A 26,001-nucleotide genomic window follows, 5' to 3' on the forward strand; every position below is an offset into this window, starting at 1 on the left:
GGAGGGGGGTACTAAAATGTAACTGAATGAAGATAAAAGGCTTTTAAATTGGGGTACCTTAACTCCAGCTAAGCTGTTTGAATCAGGCTGCAGGACTCGTTGAACTGGAATGCGGTTAACTTGGGTGTGACATCATTACCAGCCCCAACTTCCGACCTCCGAGGTAAATGGGACACAACCAAAACCCTTATTTGCATCATCATCCCTTCTTACCTTTCCTTTGCCCTGGAAGTTGTTTTACAATTCCAGATGTCCAAGTGCTGTCCCAGTATCTCAGGGAACGAGTCATTGATGGCCAATTATCACTCAGATGCCCTCTTCACCAGAGACATGTGGAAGTCTAGTCGAGAGTACTCTTTGCGGAAGAGAAGCTCACCTTCGGTGACACCCATGCGTGACGAATGCATGTGTCAGAAGAATTTTGTATTGGTGTTTATGCTCATTAATAGTTTATTTAGATGTTCTATTTACAGCAAGAAAAAGGTAAATGTTGCAACCAATCAGGAAAAGAGCCACATGAAACACTTTTGTATTGTGGGGACGAGGGTATAAAAGCTTCTGTTTCAGTGATGACTTCATAGATACAGCTGGAGTGTGGTAAGTCAATGAGGATGTAAGTGCGTCCCAATACCAAGATTATACCTTTTCTACGAAATATATACTGGGTAGGAATTAATCATTAACTGCAAAAAAAATAAAAAATTCCAGGGGAGGCTGAAGCCCCCTTAAATAGGCTCTAAAACCACTTGCGGTATAAATTAATCAGTATGGTTTGTACAACGTTGGGAAAACCAGTAGAAATATGTAACTTACATCTGCAGCAGAAATGGAGCTTGACGTAAACGATACAAACCACTTCTCTTTCCTGTGCAAGTGTAGGTCTGCGTATTACTCACATCAACGTGCTGCTGACGAGAGAAGGTGCGTGTTACTTTGATGTTATAAAATAATAAGTCATTGTTTTTGACAACAAATTACAGTTAAGTCTTCAATGCAAAAATAATTTACTAGCAAAGTTTGCAGTGGTTATACAGTATATGTTGTGATAAATAAGTAGTATTGTGAGGGGAAACAGGAAAGCCCTGAAGAAACCCCAAAATGAAATGGGGAGAACATGCAAACTCCTCGCTATAGCCGAGTTTTATTATTGTTGTTGTTCATAGGACAAGCCTATATGGAAAACAAATGGATGAATGTTTCATTATTCAGTAGCAAAAGGTTGCTATTTAGTCTGCCACGTCATTATTATCCAGTACTTCAGCGCCACTGTGTGGTAAAATCTAGAAACTGCATTGCTATAGAGTTCGCTTCATGTGGACATGCTGAAGGACCGTACATGTCCGCTCCCGAATGTAAAATTCACTTTATACAAGCAGGTAATTTCTCATGTGCTTCTGGTAATATATATTTTTTTAAATGTCCTTTTAAATATATTGTTCTCTTTTTTTTCATTGAATAATTACCCTTTTAAAATGATAAAGTGTAATAAAGCAAAATACAGCATTAACAATAGATGTTATTTTTATTCGTTCTGAGAATCACTCTGGTCATCACAGATAAATTATCTATTTCTTGTGACTCACTCATTGAACTACTTCCAAGCAAGTTTCGCTCAACCGCGAATGCAGATTCAAAACGATCAGTGTCATATTATACATTTAATCCACAAAAAAACGAACTGATATACTTGATACTGAATGATAAACTGGTGAAACGTACTGGGCAGCTTATTTCCAGGTAGTGCGCGTCTGTCAGGAGGTTTGACAGCGAAATGTCCCAATTGCATTTTTGGATTTAATTTAAGAAACCCAATCGCCACACTGGGAGGGCGCTTTACTGTACCGTGTAGCATTTGGCTAGTTGTAATAGTAGGTTGTGGGACCTACAAATGTCATTGTGCATGCATGCATATTTTTCGGCGTATTGCATTGGTGAGGATATTGTTCTTTAATGCAGTCAGCCGCCTCGTTGACGTTTTAATACCGACTACATTGTGCTGAGGTCGGGGCGGCGTTTCAGGTTTCCTAAGTGAACCCTGAGCTCAGTCGCTCGCGATGGAAGGAGGATCGTCCCAGGAAGGCGACCTGCTCACGGTGAAACACGAGGTCACGCACGGTGAGTTTCGCATACTAGGGGCTCCGCCAAGGACATAGAGCCGGGCTTCTCCGAAACGTGAGCCCTCCGCCTTGAATGCCTGCCCGATGTCGGTGCGCGTTGCCGCTCCAGTTCCGCTCCCCCACCCCGCCTCCGAAGAGTTACGAAGCCGATTTGCGGCTGCGGCTCTCGGTTCGCCGATCTGTCTGCAGCCGGGCCAATTTTAAGGGGAATGGTTGCTACATCGGACGGTGCATTATGGCGATGCATCAGACGGTGCATGCACGGCGGCTGCAGTAGCGCAGGGAAGCCGATGGAAAACCGAGAGGCCTATGCTACAGCCTTTGCTTGAGTGCTCGAGCTGGCGAGCTGCAGTGGGCTGGACCCGAGCGGGCAAATCGGAGCCGATGGACGCTGAGCATTATGCGCCCGGCCGCTGCTGTGCGGCTTCCGCGTCCCGAGTGAAACCGCTTCGGCGGCGACACACTCGGTGCTCAGGGTGACAAACACTGTCCCGATCACATTAGCTGGAGAACAATCCGTAGCACGGTGGACCCGCTCAGATTCATGTATTGGGTCTAAATCGATCACCTTACCATCTATTTATTTGTTTATGCAAACTAATAATAATAATTGTTTTGTTTTTTTTTTATTGACAGTGTTATATGATAGTACAGTTTTATATGTCATTTTTGTCAATTTAAGCTGCTCTGACTACCTATTTCTGGATTTAGGTTTCCCTTTTCATTTTCGTATCGATAGCATTTTGGGCAAAATTCTCCAGGACAGAGAGGGTATGAAGAACAAGCCCAGCTAGGCTGAGTGGTTGAGTCCCTTAGTGCAACAGATAGACACTTAGATTTGTTTATTGTCGGCTGAATCACTGCTTTGTATTTGATTATTAAAGTGAAGTGGCGAGGTATCTCATTCTTTCATATTGTAATTAATGGAAACCGTTAGATAAAGTTGAGTTTGGGTTATAGATACTGTCCGAGTAAAATCCCCAATGGGTCCCTTTTACAGCAGCTGAAGTAAGGAGACGGTAACACACAGGCAGGGTTTCATGTACACATGCAGCAGGGATGTGGTGTACTGTGGGTGTGTGTCCTTGGCTCTCCTCTGGAAAGCCAGGCTGTTATTCTGGATGGGCTGTGTGGAGTTCAGGAGGCCGGTTATATTTGGTTCGGATCTCTCTTCGGAGAGACACTTTGAATCTCCAGCTTGTAGCTACTGTAATCTGTCAGCGTTTCAGCAAGAGCAGAGCGGATGTTTGCCTATTGGAGTTGCACTGTTTGTGTGTGTGAGTGTGTGAGTGTGAGTGTGTGTTTTACAGGACAGAACTTTTATATCCACTCACATCCATAACTTTTATATCCACAATTTCTTGAGCAAAATTTTCTTTGTTTTTTTAATCAGCTCGTGTTAATGTATTGTCCTACCTAGAATAGATATCTTTGTCTACCTTGAGATGAACTCTGGAGTGGGAGGTAAGAAAAACATTACAGGAATCCTGTTGTGTAACATGAGCGCGTGGCTCCCGTGGGACACGTCTCCCAAGATGCCTACCAGGCCCAGCCAGGCTGTTTGGGAGCTCATGTTCTTCTCTGGGAACGTCTGTGGCGCCAAATGGATTCACTGCCCTCGTGTTTTAAAGGGAAATAATTCCGTATAACTGGAAAACCTGGAACGTGAAAAAAAAATTTGATTGTTTTTTTAATGAGGATCTACGTTTATATTATTTTGCTTGTTGCCTTGTTCTGCTGTGTTTTCTGGCAAACGGGCAGGGATCAAACTCAAGAGTGCCAGTCCACAAACGTCTAAGGTGTAACTGCCCATGCCCAGGGAACTGGGCAAACTGGTTAGGCGGTGACACAACATTTCACCCGTGGCTAACGTAAGACAGTGTCTTGGGCACGGATAAGCGGAGATCCGCTTGCCTTTGGATGTTTTGTTGTCGCCTTATGAGCGAGTTGTTTGAGAAACTGGTTTTTGTTTTGTCGCGTTCTGAGTTTCTGGTCAAGTTGCTGCTAGATTTTTCTCGACCGAACCATTTGAAGTCCAACGTTGAACGTGCTTCGACCCATGCAAGTTTTAGCAGGAATGGTCGCGTTCCAAGATTTCAGTAGAGCTGCAGGTTGAAAAGAATTCAACAGACCCGTTTGATGACCAAGTTGGTCAAGTTAAGGGGGCATCTTACTCTTCAGGAGATACATATTCTCCCCTTTGTATGTGTCTAAGCTTGGGGTCAGAGTGTGGGATCAGCCAGTATGCAGCGTCCATGGTCCACCTTCCCATCATGGGCACAGAGTCCCAACCCCCTGTCTAATACAAAGCCTGCACTTATATAAAGACTAGAACCTGACCAGTGATAATCTGAGGGTTAGAACCTGATCGCATTGGTTTCCAGTGCCGCAGAAGAGCCACAGAAAAATAGTCTCTCTGTTTCTAATGCAGTCTCAGTACAGCAAATGAAAAATGTAGTTATTGTACTGAAATAGATGAAGTAGTGAGAATGACATTTCTGACCATTTCTCCTTTTCCACTACGCTCGCTTGTTTAAACAGCTCCATGCAGAACATAAGGAATGCTGATCTCCTCCCAGCAGGCCGTTCGCATGATTCCTGCAAAGCTGTTACGGCCCACTGTGTGAACAGCGAGTGTTAATGACGACGTGTCTGTTTATGTTAATGTCGGCATCGCACACTGTCTGTTCTATCTGACAACAGTACCGCTGCTTCTGTCGCGTTCACATTTCGCAGGTTCTAAAGTGTGCTTGACTCTTAGGTGGGTGGGAACTCTTCACTTGGCTTGTACACTTGAAGAAATCATCTGCTGGTCCACTGCAGGTTCATTAATCAGGCAATTAATTCATCTGTGCACTCTGTCGTTCGGCGTGTGATACGGTGAGACACGAACCCTGGTGCTAAGAGCGTCACAAACATCTCGGTGGCTTCCTTCGCTGGTATTTGTGGACTCACCTGAATGACAGGCACATTGTAACAGACCGGGCAGGAATGCAGTGCTTATCACCTACATGTGTCCTCTGCCTGCTCCCTGATGGCTGAGCCCATACTGAGTGAAGTCAGCTGACTTCTACCTTATTAATCTGCCCTTCAGATCAGGCTAAAACCTCTCGGTATGAAGTCAACATTGTTTGACTAGTTAAAAACGGTGGAGGGTAACAGCTCACCGGAGGCTGGGGGAGCGGCTCTGTCTCTGACCTCTGGTGGAGTACAACTTGAGAGGCGTCTAACTCTATTATGACTTTGTTTCTCCCCCCCCCCCCAGCAAATCTGACGGGACATGTAGAGAGGGTCGGCATAAAGAACTTCGAGCTGCTCAAGGTGCTCGGAACTGGAGGTCAGTAGGCCATGCTGTGAGACTCAGATACTCCATCACCTTAAAATATAATTTTGTTGTCTTGATTCTCACGTTAGTGTTTCGTATTCTCCCTGCTGCCCGCCCCCGGACCCCTGTCCACCCTCCCCCAGCCTATGGCAAGGTGTTCCTGGTGCGTAAGGTAAGCGGCCATGACGCAGGGAAGCTGTACGCCATGAAGGTGCTGAAGAAGGCCACCATCGTGCAGAAGGCCAAGACGGCAGAGCACACGCGCACCGAGCGCCACGTCCTCGAGCACATCCGCCAGTCGCCCTTCCTTGTCACCCTGCACTACGCCTTCCAGACCGACACCCAGCTGCACCTCATCCTTGGTCTGTCCGCCTCGCACCATCTGTTTTTATTTCTTCTTTTAACAATTTCTGTTTTTTTTGCCAGACATTTCATCTAAATTTGTGTGACTCATGGTTTGATGTTACTCCATAAGTGGATTTTTACCCTGTTTGGTTGTTTAACATTTTCCTCTGGCCCTTACCTTGATGTTTGTCACTCCCTCCGCCCCTTTATTTAAAAGCAGCCTGTGATTCGATGCCTCGAACCACCGAGCGCTGCCATTGGCTGATGGGTCCGTTACGTGACGTGTCCCGCCTTCCTGCTAATGCCAGCTTGCCGTTGCAGATTACGTCAACGGTGGCGAGCTCTTCACACACCTGGTGCAGAGAGTGCGATTCAAGGAGAAGGAGGTTGTTGTGTATAGCGGGGAGATCGTCCTGGCTCTAGAACACCTGCATAAGGTCAGATTCCCATCCTCAACCAGTTTAGTCCAGAGCAGCAGAGTTTAGACCTCAGTATTAGGTCTGGTTTTTCTATACCTCTTCTGAAAGAATGGAAGGAAACCAAAGAAGAAATCAATAAGTAATAATGAAAAGCATTCTTTCCTTCAAAAGCCAGTCTTTCAACATAGTACTGCAGTAATCTGCAGTTCAGTGCCACTGAGATGTCAGTGATATCATTTTCGTTGTTGAAGTTCATTGCATTTATGTTTGACTGATGAACAATTAAATGCACGCTGAGTGGCAAGAAGTTGCTGAAAGAACAAACAAACAACAAAAGTAGGAAGTCAAAGCTCCGAAACTTACAGTTCCTCTTTTCTGATGTAGCTGGGTATCGTTTATCGGGACCTGAAGCTGGAAAACATCCTGATGGACTCCAATGGGCACATTGTTCTCACAGACTTTGGGCTCAGCAAGGAGTTTGATGAGGTACGTCAAGAGGTGAAGGAACATGCAGAACCTCCAGCACTGTGGAAGTACTCTGCTACCCACCAGTAACGCACACAAAACCAGTCTGGTTTTAGCTGCCTCTATTGTGCAGATTCCCCAAGGAACTCAACCCAGTCAGTATGGAGATGAATCTTCTTTGTTCTGAGTTAGCTATGTGATGGTCTGTAGTTAAATAGTGATTATACCACTACATAAGCACAAATACATTTTTATGGTCATCTGTTATTAAGCTTATGAAAGCAGTCCCCCCACCCTACCCCAGTTTCATGGAGCTGGTTTTTCTGTTTACGTTCACAGGGCGGGAGGGCATATTCCGTCTGTGGTACCATCGAGTACATGGCCCCAGAGATCGTGGCGGGGGGGGACAGCGGCCATGATAAGGTAGGTTCACACACGCCCCAGCCGGTGACCTGCCCCGTCAGCTGCACATGGCATGGTGATGGTGCAGGCGCTAAGCGCATGCCGCAGATGGATGGAGCAGTGGGTGTATGTTAGTGAAAGCTTTCTGTGTGGGATGTCCTTTGTGGTGCCGTCGCCAGGCGGTGGATTGGTGGAGTCTGGGGGTGCTGATGTACGAGCTGTTGACTGGCGGATCGCCCTTCACGGTGGACGGTGACACCAACTCCCACGCTGCCATCTCCAAGTAAGTGAGGCCGTGCGAAGGGGCCGCCCAGGCCAGAGAGCCTTCTCCCTGGGTAATGTTCGCTCTCCCTCTCCTCCCGCAGGAGGATACTGAAAACCGAGCCTCCTTTCCCCAAGGACATAGGGCCCTTGGCTAGAGACATCATCCAGCGCCTCCTTGCTAAGGACCCCAAGAAGAGGCTGGGCTCTGGGCCCTCGGGGGCTGAGGATGTGCAGAAGCACGCCTTCTATCAGGTCGGCTTGCGAGCGAGAAGCAGCGCCACCTGCTTGCTAGTTTTTAAACGTCTGGATTATGTCATGTTTTCCGTTCGGCTCAGTCTTGGTGTGCTCTGCCCCCCCCTCTCCGCCTTTCCTGCTTCCAGAAGATAAACTGGGAGGATTTGGCAGCCAAGAACGTTCCGGCACCTTTCAAGCCGGTGATCCGGGACGAGCTGGATGTCAGTAACTTTGCGGAGGAGTTCACCGAGATGGACCCCACCTATTCCCCTGCGGCCCCTCCCCAGAACTGCGACCGCATCTTTAAGGCACGTGCTGAGTATACCAGTCAGTTAACCAGGCTGATCTTTACCAGTAACGCTGACCTGAATAACTACCTGCAAGTTAAAAACAACTGCTACAAAACTGGTAATAACATTTATAAATTGATTATGCTTTTGGAAGGGGGTGGTAGGGCAGCGCACACCCCCCCAGGGCTGCAGTTTTGAATCCCCACCTCCGCCTTCATTCTCCCCCTGCCCCTCGGTTTTCAGTGGATCTTGAAGTCATGCCGTTTGGCAATTAGCCAGCTCGCCTTGCTATGTCTGTGCCACATCTCCGCCACATCTCCAGCGGAGATTTTTCATGTGGTGTGTGAGACCCTGGGTTCCTATAACAACGGGGATCAAAAACCTAACCCTACAGCTGGGTCAGGCCAGTAACTCCAGTGCTGGGTCAGCTCAGTGTTGGTCCTGTGAGGGACGGGCGTCCCATCCAGGGTCTGCCCCTGCCTTGTACCGGGTACTTCCTAGGATGGGCTCCAAGCGCCCGTACGACCTTGACCTGCATAGATGTTTAGTAGATGGATGAATGAGCTCACTCTCCATCCTCCAACTGTAAAGTTAAATGCTGACATTTTTTAAACACACGTAATGGGCAGATTGACACAAAGAAATGAAGGAGAAAAGTAGCAATAAGTAATCCTTATTTCTGACACGGCAACCTTTCCCCGACCCCTGTGCTCTGTTTGGCAGCAGTGGTTATAAATAGCCCCCTGCTCTGCTGGCTGGGGGGGTTGAGATGTGAGGCGCTGATATATTGGGTAAATATATGTAAATAAGCCTTTGAGGGGTCCTGAATAGCGATGATACGGCCCACGGCTGTGCCCTGCAGATGCGGCGCTCTCTCGAGTGGCCCTGATTGCCTCATTGATCTCTGCCGCTTGCCAGCATCTGCCAGATCAACAGATCCGTCCCGGAGAGCGGAGTCAGGCGGCGGCGGCGTCACCGCGGCGACGGCCCCGCGTCGCCTTTCACTCCCGCCGCACTCTTTAATTGCGCACTCTCGGCTTCTTGCCCTCCTCCCCCCCCACCTTTGGAGGCATGCGAATGTTCCCGCGAGCCTGGCAATTAACCCCCCCCCCCACAATCGCCGCCCCCATCCTGTGACGCCGACTCGTAACCGTGTTTTTCTTAGTCGGATGGGCCCGGGCAGGATATCAAAGCGGCTCAATTGGGTTTTGAAGACGGGCAATTAAGGGAGCGTCTCCTCAGCCATCAGGCCCCCTGCCCCCCCCACCCGCGCAGCTGTTCCTGAAGGAGATCGCTGGCGCTTCCTCGCCCTAGTAATGAGGGGCTTTGGTTGGGGTGAGGGGAACTACACAGAAGCGTCTCCAGGTTGGATTAATAGCCCCAGATGGACACGGAGAGCTGCTACTCCAGGGCATAATCACCCGTCTTATAAGGAGGGGCTGGGGGGCAGGAAGGACCCCCGGCTGAAAAGCCTGGACGTGCCAGCGTGCGGAACGCGGCCCTCAAGGTTTGCGTCCAGCGCTGTTGCTGCCCTGCCCCTCATCCTCTCTGGCCCTGCCAGATGATGTCATCTGCCCTGCCCCTCTGCGTCCTCTCTGCAGGGATACTCCTTCATGGCGCCGTCCATCCTATTCAAGCCCAACGCTGTGGTGGGCGATCTCTCTGAGCTGTGCAAGGGGTTGGAGCGGCCCGGCTCTGCAGCTGTGGCCAGGAGTGCCATGGTGAAGGTAACGCCACGGGCCGGGACCGGCATGGGACATTCCCATATGGACCAGGACCCGATGCATGAGTAAATGCAGCTGATGCATGCACGCATTAGTGGTGCTTTGGGTCCGGCAGAGATGAATAAACCCAGTGAAACGGTGGAAGAGCACCAACGGTAGTCATTTAAATTTAAAGTATAAGTAGGATTTTAAAGTCTGTTATTACAGAAGTAATGTATGTTAGCGACCTAAATCATTTCTCGGTTGTGGTGGAAATCCTTTGGGCCCTTAATGAGGAAATTGGCTTAAATCTCGTCTGATTGAACCATATGCCCATGAGTGGGGAGCCAGACCCCGGCTGGCTGGTGTGTGTCACACATGACCCCTGCCCACCCCCCCACCCCCCTTCTCCCCCAGGACTCGCCGTTTTACATGAACTACGAGCTGAGCCTGAAGGACAGCCCCCTGGGGGAGGGCAGTTTCTCCATATGCAGGAAGTGCACCCACAAGCGGACAGGCCTCATCTACGCCGTCAAGATCGTCAGCAAGAGGTACCGGCTAAGACCCCCAGCTGATCACTATACTCACTCATGTCATGTGACCATCGTGTTGCGTGTCACCCACACCGGTTAACATACTCACTCATGTCATGTGACCAGCGCATTTTGTGTCGCCCACAGCGGTTGCTATACTCACACGTGTCATGTGACCATCATGTTGCGTGTCACCCACACCTAGGATGGAAGTTCAGACCCAGAACGAGATAGCCGCTCTGAAGCTCTGTGACGGCCACCCCAACGTCGTAAAGTGCCACGAGGTCTATCACGACCAGGTGGGTTCCACCCTCATGAGATACATGACAGCGATGCATGCATGAGTGTGTTTGCGCATATGTGCATGTGTGTGATAATGCTAGCCGGTTTGGCTGGGGCCAGGTGGCGTCGTCTGCATGCCCTGAGTTGGGGGGCATCGCTATAGTATTACTGCCTCTGCATCCAGCTCATGGCTCCTGCCCCCAAGTGGCCTCTGCGCTCTGATCAAAGCCCCCCCCCCCCAATCCACTCTGTCCCGCATTCTGCTAATTAGTGATATTACCCTTCTGCTAAAGCACTCAGGACTGCTCCCCAGGGCTCAGTGAGCACAGACGCTGATTGTTCCCTATCCAGGTATTAATGCAGCTGAATTATAATTGTATTAATGTGTCCTCTGGCATACGTGCCCTCGCTGTTTAGTTTAGTAAGTATAGTTTGTGAAAATGGAGCATCGATGGATGTTTGTGGATGATTCCTTCCTGAATCTGATTCTATTTCATCTCCTTTATTTGCTGAATCTACTCCAGTCCTCACAGATGGATACTGGAAGGGGACTGAGGGGCTGCAGGGAAGAGTAGAGCCCAATGGTGCCTATATGTCAGTTTTGATGCTCAATCAGTTTTGAGAGGCAGACTATAGTGCGGAAATGATAGGAGTTCAAAAGGATTGTTACCTCTATTTATTTCTCAGATGCTTTTGTCTATAGTAACATACAGTTGGGGATCAGAGAGTCACTCTGTGTACCGGGTGGTTAAGGGTCTAACGGCTGACTGAGCATCACCACCACGGGATTCGAACCAGCAACCTTCTGGGTCCTAACCTGCAGAGCCACACACCACCCTTACAAAATTCTACGATGCTTTTCAGTAACGGATTACTTATCCCTGGCCCCAAGTTTTCCAGTAAGAGTGATCTTTCTCAGAAGGCCTTGGTCAGGGGAGGTTATACCCTCACCTGACATGGTAACTCGACATAGGGTCAGAGGTAAGATTGCTACAGAAATATCTTTGTGGAGGGGGAGGTGGGGAGTGCGTGTTGACGTGAAGGTGTCGCTGACTGACCGCTGCCCCCTGCTGGCCTCTCACCACACAGCTGCACACCTATCTGGTCCTGGAGCTGCTCCAGGGCGGGGAGCTCCTGGATCGCATCCGGCGCAAGCGGCTTTTCAGCGAGACTGAGGCCAGCCGCATCATGCGCAAGCTGGTGTCTGCCGTCAGCCACATGCACGACGTGGGCGTGGTGCACCGCGACCTCAAGCCTGAGGTACGAGTCGTAGCCCTCTGCCGGGACGTGCGGCTGGCAGGATCTGGGGGTCCAGCGCTACAAGCGTGTGAGCTCAGCGCAATGACTATGTGAATAATGTTTCCATGAGATGCAGTTGGTCTCTTTCGTTTGTGTAGCCTGCTGTAGTCCTTTGTGATGTCATTTTCCCTTAAAAGCAAGGCCTGGCTTTGCCATGGTAACGCTGTTCCCCCCCCCCCCTTCCCCCCAGAACCTGCTATTCATGGACGAGAGCGAGGCCTCGGAAATAAAGATCATCGACTTTGGCTTCGCCAGACTCAAACCTCCAGATAACCAGCTCCTGAAGACGCCGTGCTTCACCTTGCAGTACGCCGCGCCCGAGATCCTCAAATACGACGGCTACGACGAGTCATGTGACCTGTGGAGCCTAGGCGTCATCCTGGTGGGTTGAGCTCATGCTGAGCGCAGATATGTGCACTTTAACACCAGCCTGGATTACTGACCGTGAAATCATGCTTTAGGGCCAAATCAATAGAGTTCCAGTGTAGGCAGGTGGTCATGTGACTGGCTACAGTCTGACAATGATAAAACTGTACGAGTAACATTATCAGTGAAATATGCGTTTATTCAATACACAAATTCGGATATTAATTTGGCTTCCAAACCCCACTGATGACCTTTGGTTCATATTTGTGTTTGTTTTTTTCATCAATTAGTCTGGTCTAAGGGATATTAATGAACTTGCATGTAGGCTAAACATGACTATAAACAGAGACACAAAACATAATAATCGCTAAATTGCATCAGTATCCTATCATACACACCTGACCATCTTCAAACCCCTTATATAATTCGGGGTCAGCGAGAGACGTGCTGCTCCCATATAGCAGCGTTTGCATACCGGGGCCGGTAGGTTTGCATGATCACTCTTTTCGTTCTGTTTAAAACCAAAATAGCTCCATATCTCACTTCTGCTGTCCTCTGGATCAGCTAGAGGCCGACAGTGAGCAACAGCAATTTCCGTCTTCCCTCTGCGCGACTTCTCCACACAAGAGGCGTGAAATGAGTGCGACTGTGTGTCTCCCTGAAGTTTTTTTTTTTTTTTTTTTAATTAAGTTTGTACAGCTATTCTCTTCCAATAATAGAACAAATACTCAAAACTGTCACGCTCGGCGATAGCGGGTGAGGCGCATGGACAGGGCGACGGGCAGAGGAGCAGGCGAGCAGGCAAGAGCAGGGTGAACGGGGATTTATTAGGGGATCTACAGACAGGAAACATTGACTAACAGCAGGTAACATCAATGACAGACAACGGGTTCAGGCACGCCAGAGACTTAAATACATCAGACGAAGCAAAAGATAACAAGACACGGCTGGGCACGATCAGGGAATCACATGTGGGTAATTAGGGGGCGTGGCACACACGAGGAGCGGACGGGCCGGGCGTCACAAAAACATTTTACAAAGTGTTTTGGAGAATATAAGTTTGATACATTTGCAAAGTAGCGTCAGTATATTATGGCCGCATTGAGGAAAAAAAAAATTGAGATTTTGAGAATAGTCGTAATTTTCTGAGAATAAAGCAGTAGCCTAATATTATGAAAATAGCTATATTACGAGAATAAAGTTGTAGCTTAATATTATGAGAATAAAGTTATGAGGAAAAATCGTAATTTTAAGGGAATAAAGTAATAATTTTATGACAAAAAAGGCAGAATAGTACGGGAATTAACTATTCATTTTAGCCTACGTGTTATTTTAGATAGGTGATATCAGATATCTACAGATTTCTCCTGCACAGCAGTTCCGACAGTAGGTGTCACGAGATGATTTGCGGAATATGTCTATAAACATACCAGGAAGAAATATCCCATTTTAACCGTCACAGCAATGGGGCTATCCCCCTGTGATAAAGTATGGAGACCACTAATGTAAACCTAGTGGTGGCCGTGCGTCTCTGTCACTGTTATTTTGGGGTTGTGGTCTGGAGTTTGGAAACTCATTTCCTAGCAGATGTGAGCCTTCATTTTGTGTGGAACGAACCCAGAAAGCAGCTGAATGTGAGGCGTCTGTATGGTGTCGTCATGTTCAACGATTCACCTCCTACCGATATCTCACAGTTACTCACAGTTTCCTACCATTTAACTTTCAACTTTTTTTAAAAGTTTATTTTGACGTTAATATAAAAACTGTTTTGTGATTTATTTATTTTTTGGCCCTAATACTCTTCCAGTGTAGCTTAAGAGGGGAGTCAATAGAGGAGTCAAAAACAAATAAATAAAATTGACAGTTTTCTGGCAATTTAAACTTATTCCAAAGAGATGTAGTTTTGTGGTTTCAGGGTTTGTCTATCCTCAAAGCGCAGATTCAGTACATCCGCTATGTGATATTACTTCTTACGGCTGATTTATACTTCTGCGTGTAATCTACATCGTAACCTGACGCGCACCTGCCAAGTAATGTAAGCACACATCGCAGTGATGCAGACCACAACGACTGTGATTGGTCCGCTTGGTAGCATCACACTTCCTTCTACATAGATGTTTTGTCATTTGTTTTCAACTGGGAGGGTTTTAGTGTGGGACAGGTTGTGATTAACTCATTGCTAGCCTGCTGTTTTTGCTGTGGTTGCAGCCATTCACATATAGGTGATGGCGTCAGCTCTGTGTAGGATATGGTGTAGGCTCTGTGTATGTTATGGCGTAAGCTCTATGTACGCTATGGCGTAAGCTCTGTGTAGGATATGGTGTAGGCTCTGTGTAGGTTATGGCGTAAGCTCTATGTACGCTATGGCGTAAGCTCTGTGTAGGATATGGTGTAGGCTCTGTGTAGGCTATGGCGTAAGCTCTATGTATGCTATGGCGTAAGCTCTGTGTAGGATATGGTGTAGGCTCTGTGTAGGCTATGGCGTAAGCTCTATGTACGCTATGGCGTAAGCTCTGTGTAGGATATGGTGTAGGCTCTGTGTAGGCTATGGTGTAAGCTCTATGTACACTATGGCGTAAGCTCTGTGTAGGCTATGGCATCACCTCAGAAGTATAAATCAGCCTTAAAATATCAATTTGCAAGACGATAAATCATACCGTTTTTAAGTTTTGGTGTTCCGATGTGATACTGATATTGGCATATTGACCATCGTTATTTGGATGTCGTCATATATGCCTCATATAGCATACGAATGCCTTTGTGGGGTTAGGGCAGCCTTTTCAGGGACCCCCTGCTGGTCCACGTTTTTGCTCCCTTGGGCCCGGGGAGAGAGCAAAGGCGTGGCCTGGAGGTCCCCGAAGACCGGTTTGAGAAACACTGGGTTAGAGTAACATACGACCCTGACTGGTTCGTTTCCGCTGTTCTCATCACCGCAGTACACGATGCTGTCAGGGCAGGTGCCCTTTCAGAGCAGAGAGAAGAGCCTCACCCACACCAGTGCTGAGGAGATCATGAAGAAGATCAAGCAGGGCGACTTCTCCTTCGACGGGGAGGCCTGGAGGAATGTGTCCCAGCAGGCCAAGGACTTAATACAAGGTACGGCCCAAGGTGGAGTCCCGGTTCACATCTGGAGGGTCCAGGCTGGTTATGTCCTTTGCGACGGATGCTTACAGATCGGGCACTTTAAAGGACACCTGCAATCTGCATTCCTACCTAAATATAATAACAAACATAGGCTTTTAAAAAAACAGAGATATTCCTACCAACTGCTCGCTATTTCTACGCATGTATAGTGGTGAGGAACAGTTTCTGAACCTTATAGAATTATCTGGATTTTTATATGAAATATATCTTTCATCAGTCATAATAATGAAGGCATAGGTCTTCAGCAAGCATACACATGTGCACACACACACACACACACACACACACACACATACACACGTTTCACATTGCCCTATCTTTGTTGAACAAATTAGTTTGTAAAAGTATGTGAACCTTTATTTCCAGTAAAGGAGGCTAAAATAATGTCGACCAGCTGCTGATCAGACCTGTTCCAAATTTAGGAGAGATGTTGGCCTGTCCTTTCTGTTTCACTTCCTTTTATATTTTTGAGGATGTTTCGTTTGAATGGTCTGTTTCCGATTATGCTGCACGATTTCTATGGGCTTAAGATCTGGAATCTAAAATGCAGCATTTACTCTGTTTCCTTTCCGTTCTTGGTTTATCTGCTGTGTTTTGGATCATCGTCACGTTCAGTGGCCGTACACAAACATGACACTGTGCTCTTGAATTTCTTGATGCTGTCTGGAACTCTTTGGTCTCTCATCGGTTCACAAACCACCCAGGCCTTGAAACAGCAAAGCAGCCCAATGTCATTATATTTCTCCATGAGCTTCACCATTGGCATGAGGTTCTGGTGTTGGTATGCAAGCTTCTTCAATTTACCTAAGAGTTCAATTATGGTCTCATCTGTCCTCACAGATGACATGCAGGTAGGCTTTAGTGAACATTTAGTGAATGTGTGTTTCTGTTCATGAAGAACAGTGCTATCCTCCGTGGTGAATGCCCTTCAATACCACTGTGTTATTTTTCATACACCAAATTCATCAATATATAAATGTTCTCAGATACCTGCAGGTCCCTAACTGTCCACTTCAGCTTCCTTGTCGCATGTTGGAGGAAACTGAAGGTCTGATGGTGGGTGAAGTCCTAGCAAACCATGTAACGTTTTCTAGTCTTAAGAGCCTCTTCTTCTGTGGTCCTCCTTCTGATCATGCCACATTGAGGTTGAACACAATTCTGTTGTGAAGACCAAGAAATCAAACGTGTGTGTGTTGATTTATATGCCCCCCGCCAAAACAGAATGGAGAATTTAACTGGAGAAACATTCCTCTTATCAAGACTTCATTATCCGAAAGGTTCACATAATCCTTCCATCACTGACATTGATTTTTCAAACCATTTATTCAACAAAGATATAATGACTGTAATTATGAGTCAGGAGACATTTTGGGAGCTATTCCCGCAGAAGCTCCAACAAAGGACAGCCGTACATCGTGGTTTGATGTCGCTCCCGTGCACAGCGCCCCCCTAAGGTGAGCTGTGGTGTGTCTGGCCCTGCAGAGTTGTTGACGGTGGACCCCAGCAAGCGCATCAAGATGTGCGACCTGCGCTATAACGCCTGGCTGCAGGCGGACAGCCAGCTGTCCTCCAACCCGCTGATGACCCCCGACATCCTGGGCTCCACAGCCGCATCTGTGCACACCTGCATCAAGGCCACCTTCCATGTGAGGCCCGTGTGTGCGGGGGGGGCTGCCCGACAGGGTGGGGGGTCCAAATAATGATGTGCAATTAATTCAACATAATCCAAGGCTTTTCATCATGTCTGACCTTATTTTCTTCATAAAACATAAACATAACATATAAATATGCTTTTATATATGTATAAGTCCTAATCTTTTTGCCTTTTTTTTTACATTATTTAAAATTTGAATGTGTATATACCATACTGTGCAAAAGTCATAGGCAGTCAAAAGAAATTTTTAAAGCAATTTATCTGGATAGTAAGTGCACTTTTACTCAGAAAAGAAACACATTATAACATATACAAATTAAGAATAACACATTAAAAACTAGTCATAATTTCTTACGTGCTCCAAAAAGTAACTGATATCTTGCTGGACGGCTAGATGAACGTGGCTTCAGCTCCCAAACCTCTCCTCGGGGGGCACCTCCGCCGTTCCCCCCGTATTTGTTAAATTTCACCACCAGCTCACTTAATCTATTAATGGAACTCGTTTTAAAAAGTCATTAAGACATTGATTAGCCATATGAGGTGTGCTAGTGGTCAAGGTAAAAAATACATGGGTGTATTGGATGGTTGCTGCAGATAGTCAGGTGGTTTTCGCATGTTTTGAAATGGCCAAGCTGACACACTTCGACAGGTATACGCATGAAGATCATTTAAACATCATTTTATTTGGCTGTCTTTGACTTCAGTACAATACTTTTAATAATATGTTTTCTTTTCTAAAAAGTGGCACATACGCCTTTATGGGGTGTGTGTAGGTAATCAGTGTCCCCCCCCCACCCCACCCCGAATCTCCAGGCTTTCGGTAAGTGTAAGAGGGAGGGTTTCCGGCTGCAGACAGTCGACAAGGCCCCGCTGGCCAAGAGGAGGAAGATGAAGAAGACCAGCACTGGCACCGAGACCCGCAGCAGCTCCAGCTCCTCTTCGTCATCCTGCTCGCAGTCGCGAGACAAGACGCCCCCACCCGGTGAGGCCCGCGTAACGCCCGTGGGCACACTGCCCCCTCCCGACACGGACGGCGGGAAAGCTGCCATGTGTCCTACCTCACCGTCAATATGCCCCCTTTCAGATTGACCCTGTTAGGGTGGAAGTGGGGGGGGCATAAGCTGAGCTGGAGTATGCACATGCATGCCCCCCCCCCCCCCCCCCCCACTGGCATAGATACTGAGACCTGCTCTGAATGAACCCAGTGATGTGGGAGTGATCTGATGCATGCTGGGCCTGCTGCCCTTTATAAACAGCAATAAATGAGCTCACCCCGGGATCGGTGGACACCCGGAGTAGGGCCGCCCCCTGCTGGCCGCCCGTAAACAGTATGGCAGAAGGTGGCTCCTGGACCGCAGTTTTGAGCTTTTTGGGAAGGACGGCAAGTGAAGTTTCGCTCCTGCTCCTTTACAGCCATGTTTGACTCTTCACTTTCCAAGTCAGGACCTTGTCTGATTTGTAATGAGATGTATAAGCATAGTATTTTGTAAATGTAGATGGAATTAATATATTTATACATATAACTATAAGACCTATCGGTTTAACACATCAATGCAACAACTCAACAACTGGAGCAGCTTTCCTGTGGCTGAATGATAGCAGTGTGGCCCATTGGGGCTCAGTGCACAACTGGTTCATTCTTGAGATTTGGCTATTAATCTGTTAATCTTTACAGATTCCATCTAACGACGTGCTTTAGGGCATCACATCTGGTTCCTGCTTTTCCCTCTGAGCTGCATGTAAACGCTGTTTCTGTGTCGGTGCAGTGTTGTAGTGGAGGGCCTGGCGATTTCTTTGGTTACGGCAGAGGTGACCGGTCCCCTTGCAGCGAAAGACTTCGCCTTTAAAGTCAAATTCTGGATTTTCTACGCTCTGCGTGTGAGCAGATTCGTGGAAGCAGCTCCTAGGACCATGGTGACCTGCAGTTGGGTGCCATGAGGGAAATCAGCTTGTTGATCACATACGGCATATGTGTAATTATTTTTCTGTTGGTGGGGATGGACTTGGGAACCAGAGAAGTTGAAATGGGAGGTAAAACGAGGTAAAAATGTGATTACAACTGTGTGTGACACTATTATGAATGGGATTAAGCTTTTAATGGGAGGCCTCGCAGATTTTATACACTGTTATTGTCCACACATGGGTCATATCGCTGATAAACTGTTCACACCCACAGTTTCTACTGTCCATTTTGGCTATTTGGAATCAGCCGATGAATATAGACAAGCACGGGACTTGTTGTGGGTTAAGTCCCAGTAGGTTGGGGTTGGTGTCGTTTGGGGGTGCTGGAATGTGATTGCGATTTTAGGGGTGTGGGGTAGGCTGACCAGCCTGTGCTTGTAGCATCGCTTACAGCTAAGAGAGACCAGAGCAACGCTTCTCTTTGATACCTCATACGAAGCCTGGACTCGATCCTGAATTCACGAGTCTCTGTGGTCTTCAGCTTCGTTTTCGATCTCTGTTAGCCGAAGCAAAAAGAGGGCGATGCTGAGGGTGAGCGTGCTGGCTCCTCGGCATCGCAGCCTGAGTGCCGGTGTTTGCCTTACTCACTTTTGCCATGCATTTTTATTTTTTAATCTGTAGGAAATGTTAAACCCCACTCAGGGTGATTGGACACCCCTGTGATAATTATGATGTGATAATTATTGCTGGGGTAAGATGGAAAAGAAATTTTGTTCCTTTTTTTAAATTGTTAGAAGTGTAAGTGGAAGAACTTTAGGATTATAATTGGCGTAATTTTCATTTAATTACCATCTTAACAGTCTACACTGTGCCCTTCTTCGCAGGGTGATGGTGGAATTGAGCTGTAATCTAATCAAAGGTACCACTCGAGATATAATGGTGGATAGCTTATCGCTCAAGCAATAATGTACATTATAGGATTGCCGCAATGGTGTGAACTCTCTGTGTTATTCCTGCATTCTCATAGTAGCTGCAGAAATACACCAGACGTTGAACGGTACGGATTGCTGGCCAAGGTATAGTCTGCGTCACCTCATCTTAAACCTTTAACAGTGAAATTTGCAAAAAAAAAAGTGAAACTAATTGACAGTGTTTGAGGCAGCTTACTTGCATGTCCATCCTATGCACTCCTGTGACATCGCTATTCAGTCGGATAGTAATTAGCAGGAAGTACTTTTATTTTTTAAAAAGCGGCGTTTGTGGCCACTAATCTCAGCGGTGCAGCAGTCATCCTACATGTGTGTGTGTGTGTGTGTGTGTGTGTGTGTGTGTATTCGTTGTATTCAGCCGTACAGTTCAAGCTCTTTTGCCTGACCACCAGGGACAAACGTTAACAAAACGTGTTTAGAGGGTTAGGGGTATTTAAGAAACTACTTTTCTGACGTTGCACTTTGTTGAGGGATACCATGACTGTATTTTAAGATAGGAGCAAGGGTTTATATTTAGTCTCTCTTGGCAGAGAACAAAAGATTTTTGAAAGAATTTTAGCCATACATTTATTTAATGTTTTTATATAGCTATTTGTCTGTGCAGCTCTTTCCTAGCCTCAGTCTATAGTGTTTTAAAATTTGCATTCTCAGATCAATATTGTTCCCCCATTGTGAGTTTTATTAACATTTGGAGAAACTTGGTCAGACGGTGTGAAATGTCCCCCGTTACCTGCTCCTCTGTCCCTTGTGTTCGGTCCTCGTACCCGTGTTTGGGCATCGCCAGCAGTGAGTGTTTTTGCAGCCCCCCAGCAGTTACCTTGACAGACTGCAGAGTTCCTATGCAGGGCTGGACTGGGATTAAAAGCGCCCAGTACGCCAGATGGCCAGTCCCGTTTCACTGCGGTCTGTCTGCGGTATTTTAGGCCAGCGTAAATGCCCAGTCGTGCTCCAAGGAGGTGCCCTCCATTGTCCTGTAACAAGAGTAACGTAAAGGCCTGTAATATTATTAACTGCATTTCTGTTGGAACTATTTCAGTTAAGTGCTACTACAGAATTTTTTTTATTTTGACTCTGAGAAAATCCTTATTTGCGAGAGCTTTTATTGGGCAGCATGTGTTGGTGTTTTGTTGTTTTATCTCTATCTACTAAAACAAAAAAGCAGTGAATGAGATTGCAGACACCTTCCTTTTTGGGGTATTTTCCACAGATTGCTTGTCAAGAATGTTTCTCTCATTCATTGGTTAAAAGCAGACAGTGTGTCCGCCTGGTGCAGCACCTTAGCACGGTGTTTATTTGTCACGGCACACTTTCCCGGCACACCGGGTGAAAAACGCTGCTTTCGGAGACACATTGATTGATGCAATAATATTTAATGAAACCCCAATGGCTGCCTGCCAGTTTTTCTTATTATGTCAAAACTCAATGGATGTCAGTTCCTATATGGGAAGTCGTTATAAATTGAATAATTATTGTCCCATTCGCTGCGTGGTGAAATGACTGATAGTCGGTACTGTTCTTGCCACAGTTTGATATCCAGAAAACATCGCTTCAGATCGGGCCATAGTTGCCTGGTAGTTTTGTTTCGGATATTGCGTATGCTATTTTGGTTTCATTCGACCTTTGCAAATACCTGTCTAAGGCCACATGCAATATCGGTTGTTTTTGGAAGAACAAGAAATTTCTGGGTGTGTCGCTCGGCAGCCGAAAGCGAAGGAGCTCAGCAGGCCAAATGTTTGCACTTTGGCTTTTTACAGAATCCCTCCTTTCGGCTATTAGTGTGCTCTCTGTGGGGTGTTTCATGTGGTGATTACACAGAGGAAATTCTAGGTAAAAGAGCTTTAAATAATGGATTTCCAAATTATACCAATTAAACTTTTGATATTCTAGCTGGACTAGGAATATTCTTGTATTGACATATAAAATTTTGCATGTAGCGTACGGCTACTCTGGTACCAAACTAAAACATGGTGTCTGTCCCATGATGTTGTACATATGGTCCGTAAAGCGTAATTTTTGAACAAAATTCAGCATCTTCAGTATTCTAATTGTAATGAGTGGTTTTGAAAAATGTGGGTTTATATATGGCTTTATTTAAATATTTAAAGGGACGGTGAGTATTTTTTTTTTAAAGACATAGACAAAAAGATGGAAGTTTTGTCATGGTTTACAGCAATGTTTCCCAATCCAGTCCTTGGGGACCCACAAACAGTCCACATTTTGCTCCCTTCCAGCTCACAGATAGAGCAGCAAAAATGTGGACTGTCTAGCAGTGAGCTTGGAGAGAGCAAAATTGCGGACTGACTGTGGGTCCCCGTGGACTGGACTTTGAAACACTGGTTTAGGGAGCTAAATCAGCTCTTGATGTGTTGTACATTTGGTGTGTTTAATATCCCCGACATGTCTTTGGAGCCTAATGATATTCCTTGCTTTTCTCGTTCATTCAGTGTTTAAAATGTTTGTGGGTGGGATACTAATGTGATCATGTTAAGGGCTGAAATATTTTGAAACCTTGAAAAAAATAACAACCAGTACTGTATCTTAATGTTAAATAAAATGTATCATATTTATGGAAATAACCTTGTCTGTTGTTCTTGCTATTTGCTGATTTTGTGTTATATTTATATTAAAGGTTGACCAGCTTATGGCTTTAATCTACTGTTTTTGTTTGATATGAAGCGCAATGAGTTGGTCATGTTTAGTGTATTTCCAGAGATGTCCAGAAGAGGGCATCATAATTCAGTCCCAAGGTTCTTCCTTTAAGGGATTTAAATGTTTACCTTTTCTCATGTTTTACTTCAACATTTTTAAGGCTACAATAAGACCATTCTACGCAGTTTCATCTAGCCAGCACTTGAATCTCTAACTCCCGTTGAAAAGGGCTAAATTGTCAACTCCGGTTTCCTCCTGATCTTTAAAGACATGCAATTATGGCATCTCAAAATAGAATTTAGAATTAAGTGATTAGTTGTCATTGTTGACACATCACAGTGCACAAACAACAAAATGGACTCTCTGCATTTAACCCATATGTGATAATGGGACATATCAGGGGGCAGCTAATCCGGCACCCAGGGAGCAGTGCTTGGGGGTGGTACCTTGCTCAGGGTACCTCAGTGGTGCCTTACTGGTCGGGGATTCACAATCTTTCAATTATGAGTGCGCTTCCCTAACCATTAAGCCACCACTGCCCACATAAAACACAGGACAGCACCTTGTCCAGGGTCTACCCTTACCTTGAAATAATGAATGAATGTTGCATTTATTCAGCGCTTCTCGAGACACCCAACGAACCATAGCGGAGCCACTTCAACCGCCACCACTGTGTAGCCCCCACCTGGATGATGCGACTGCAGCCATTCTGCACCAGTACACTCACCACGCAGTGGCTAAGGCATTGAAGGGACAGGAGAGAATTCACCGGCTAGATATAGAGGATGATTAGGAGGCCGGTGCGCAATTTAGCCATGGAATCAGGGTACCACTCCTCCTCTTTCGAATGATGCCCTGGGATCTTTTATGGTTTTTTTTAAACCCCCAGAGCTCTGTTCATTTACCACTCAGAAACAAGACTGCTTAAAGATTCTGTAGTGCTCTAAACAGGACATGCGGGCGACTATAGCATTGAACCTGAGTGAGCCGTGCGTGGCTGGAACACAGTGTCCCACATGTGGGGTGAAAATTAGATGCCTATTTACTTTTATTTAACAGATGCTTTCTTCCAAAGCAATGTACAATTGAGGCAAATGGCACATTACAAAGATACATGCTGTCAGAGTCCACTTGTAAGTGCAGCTAGGCTGAGCTTCCAATGAACCACCGGTGGGCTGCAGTATAGTGGGTCACCTCATTCAAACTATTTATTTACTTTTGTTCTTTAGTGTAAATCTAATACTTTGGGAAGTTTTGCGTTTTTTCTGTTTTGTGTGACTATCACTATAGTTCTGTTTTTCTACTTTTGTGTTTAAGTTAAATTTTTTAATGTTTTACCTGTTTTATAGCGTAATATTTATTATGTTTTCTTATTTTTGACTGATTGGTTAGCCTGTTTTAGTTCTGCTTATGCGTTATCCTTCCCACCCCCCCACCCCCAAACACTTCCAACTGGCTTATTTAGGGCAGCTTGTGTTCAGAGTCACTCCTAAGATGGAGGGGGTGTTTCTGGGATCTACCTGACATTTTATAAGTGCACTGGAAGGGTTTCGGCAGGCAGACAAAAACATTTTTGCCTTTGTGGCCCTTTCCAGTGCAGTAGAGAAGAACATCTCGTAGAGTTTTATCATTCGTTCATTTTAATTGGTTCCCTTACCCAGACCACCACGTCCTTGGGGGGCATTAAATGTAAGCCCCCCCCCCCCCAATCCCATTGACAAATGTCTTGTAACTAGTTATTGTGATTTAATGCCTAATATATTTAATATGGTTGTATGTTCTTTTAAAATGGCACTCACTGAAAATCCAGTGTAACATTTTCCCTATGTCAGTGTTTCTCAAACCAGTCCTCGGGGACCCCCAGACAGTCTGCCTTTTTGCTCCCTCCCAACTCCCAGGGAACTGGTAGAAAGCAAAAACATGGATCATCTGGGTGTCCCTGACGATTGGTTTGAATAACATTAGTCACATTGCCCTAAGTTAGCTGCATTTCAGGATTGTGTGAGCCACTAATCAGCTCCATCCAGTGGCAGAGCCAGAGTGGGAGCAGAGGTCATTTTGGGATGACACACAAATCTATATATGAATTTAATGCATCTGAAACATAAGGGAATATTTAAGGAACCTAAACACTATAACTCTGCATTGTTTATAATTCAGGCAGTGGTGGAATTATCGAATACACAGGTAATGTATAAATTTTTAGCATTAACGCTAACAAGCTTTACTGCTAGAAACTTAGTAAGTTAGTAAGTACAAGATCCCTTCTGCATTACTCCTGTTCTAAGAGCACATTGAGTTAATTCTTTATCGCTATGTCATCAGGGACACAGAGAAACAGATACGTAATAAAAGGAGTTTTTTAAATCAATTTGATTTAATCAAAATCAAATATGACAGGGGTGGCCAATGGGGTGGGCAGATTTCAGTCTAGGGGGCCGTGGCCACTCCCTTGCCACCCCCGAGGTCTGCATATGGCATGCCATCATCTTAGTATGCGTTCCAAGTCCCCAAGTCAGGTGACACTGCATGTATTCACTGCTAAAAAGCCAGTATACAATGAGTATCCATAACAAAGGCTTAACATGGTTTTTACCCATTCAGTCTGGCCTAATAAAGTTCCTTCATTATATACTTTTTGCAAAATGACAGAAATGACATATTTCCTGACCTTATCTGCTGGTGTAGCATGGCGATTAGTGCTTAATTACCTGGATCTAACCTTAGTAGGTTGTCAGTTTGACTGAAGTGAATGTTGTGAATATGTAGTCAGATGCTGCAAAGCATTTTGCAAATAAATGATGTAAATATCATTATTCAGTATATAAGAAAGTCTAATAAGGCAGAAATACAAAGAGTAACACTAAGGATGCAGTGAGGTCTGGATCCTATCGCAGTATAGGGTTGGGGTACACCCTGGACGGTGTGCCGGCCCATGGCGGGGCGTGGGGCTGGGTACAATCCGCATGGTGTGCCAGCCCATGGCGGGGCTGGGGTACACCCGGGATGGTGTGCCGGCCCATGGCGGGGCGTGGGGTACACCCGGGATGGTGTGCCGGCCCATGGCGGGGCGTGGGGTACACCCGGGATGGCGTGCCGGTCCATCGCGGGGCTGGGGTACACCCCGGGCAGTGTGCCGGCCCATCGCTGGGGTGCGGGGCTGGGGAACACCCCAGATGGCGTGCCAGTCCGTTGCAGGGTAAACACTCACATCACGGCACTACTGGATTACGAAATCTTTGTACACAACTTCCAAATCAGTAATGGAAATGGGGAAAATTACTATGAGATTTAACCACTGTAGCAGAAATTTTGTGTTTTTAACTAATTTGTTCCAGTTATCTCTGCTGAAGTGCAGTTATTTGTGCCTGAGTGACGAATCCTTCTCTTGCCACTGAAAATTCATGCAGATGATTGCCTTTGTTTTTCCTTTGAGATTTGGTAAATAAAGTTAGAAACCCCAGTTGCTTAAGTACTGTATATGGTTACCATGACAATGTAGCATCGCAAGGGAATCAAGAACGATTTTCTGCAGTATTTTTATCTTGCGTTCCACCATTATTGATACTTATTACCTGAAAAGGAGATTGGATTCGTAGAAAAATTACATGGTACTATT

General features: G+C 46.1%; 1 protein-coding gene across 4 annotated transcripts; it reads left to right on the top strand.

Annotated features, from left to right (window-relative positions):
• The first annotated feature begins 896 nt into the window (after positions 1-896).
• On the top strand, positions 897-22,309 carry LOC125714637 (ribosomal protein S6 kinase alpha-5-like). 4 transcript variants are annotated; one of them, XM_048985390.1, is made up of 17 exons: positions 897-921; positions 5,383-5,454; positions 5,586-5,804; positions 6,109-6,224; positions 6,591-6,692; positions 7,011-7,094; positions 7,253-7,356; positions 7,439-7,589; positions 7,718-7,879; positions 9,463-9,588; positions 9,982-10,115; positions 10,303-10,396; positions 11,469-11,639; positions 11,869-12,060; positions 14,981-15,140; positions 16,671-16,834; positions 17,656-22,309. In XM_048985390.1, exons 3-17 carry the CDS (start codon positions 5,648-5,650, stop codon positions 17,929-17,931), a joined length of 2,193 nt encoding a protein of 730 aa, XP_048841347.1. In that variant the 5' UTR covers positions 897-921; positions 5,383-5,454; positions 5,586-5,647; the 3' UTR covers positions 17,932-22,309. The 4 variants fall into 4 exon arrangements, 3 of the variants coding, with proteins under 3 accessions (XP_048841347.1, XP_048841345.1, XP_048841346.1); XM_048985388.1 differs by lacking the exon at positions 897-921 and adding an exon at positions 1,791-2,115; XM_048985389.1 differs by lacking the exon at positions 897-921 and adding an exon at positions 2,123-2,172.
• The last annotated feature ends 3,692 nt before the right edge of the window (positions 22,310-26,001 follow it).

Source organism: Brienomyrus brachyistius, chromosome 19 (genome assembly GCF_023856365.1).
Source record: "Brienomyrus brachyistius isolate T26 chromosome 19, BBRACH_0.4, whole genome shotgun sequence".
NCBI classification, from domain to species: Eukaryota; Metazoa; Chordata; class Actinopteri; order Osteoglossiformes; family Mormyridae; genus Brienomyrus; species Brienomyrus brachyistius.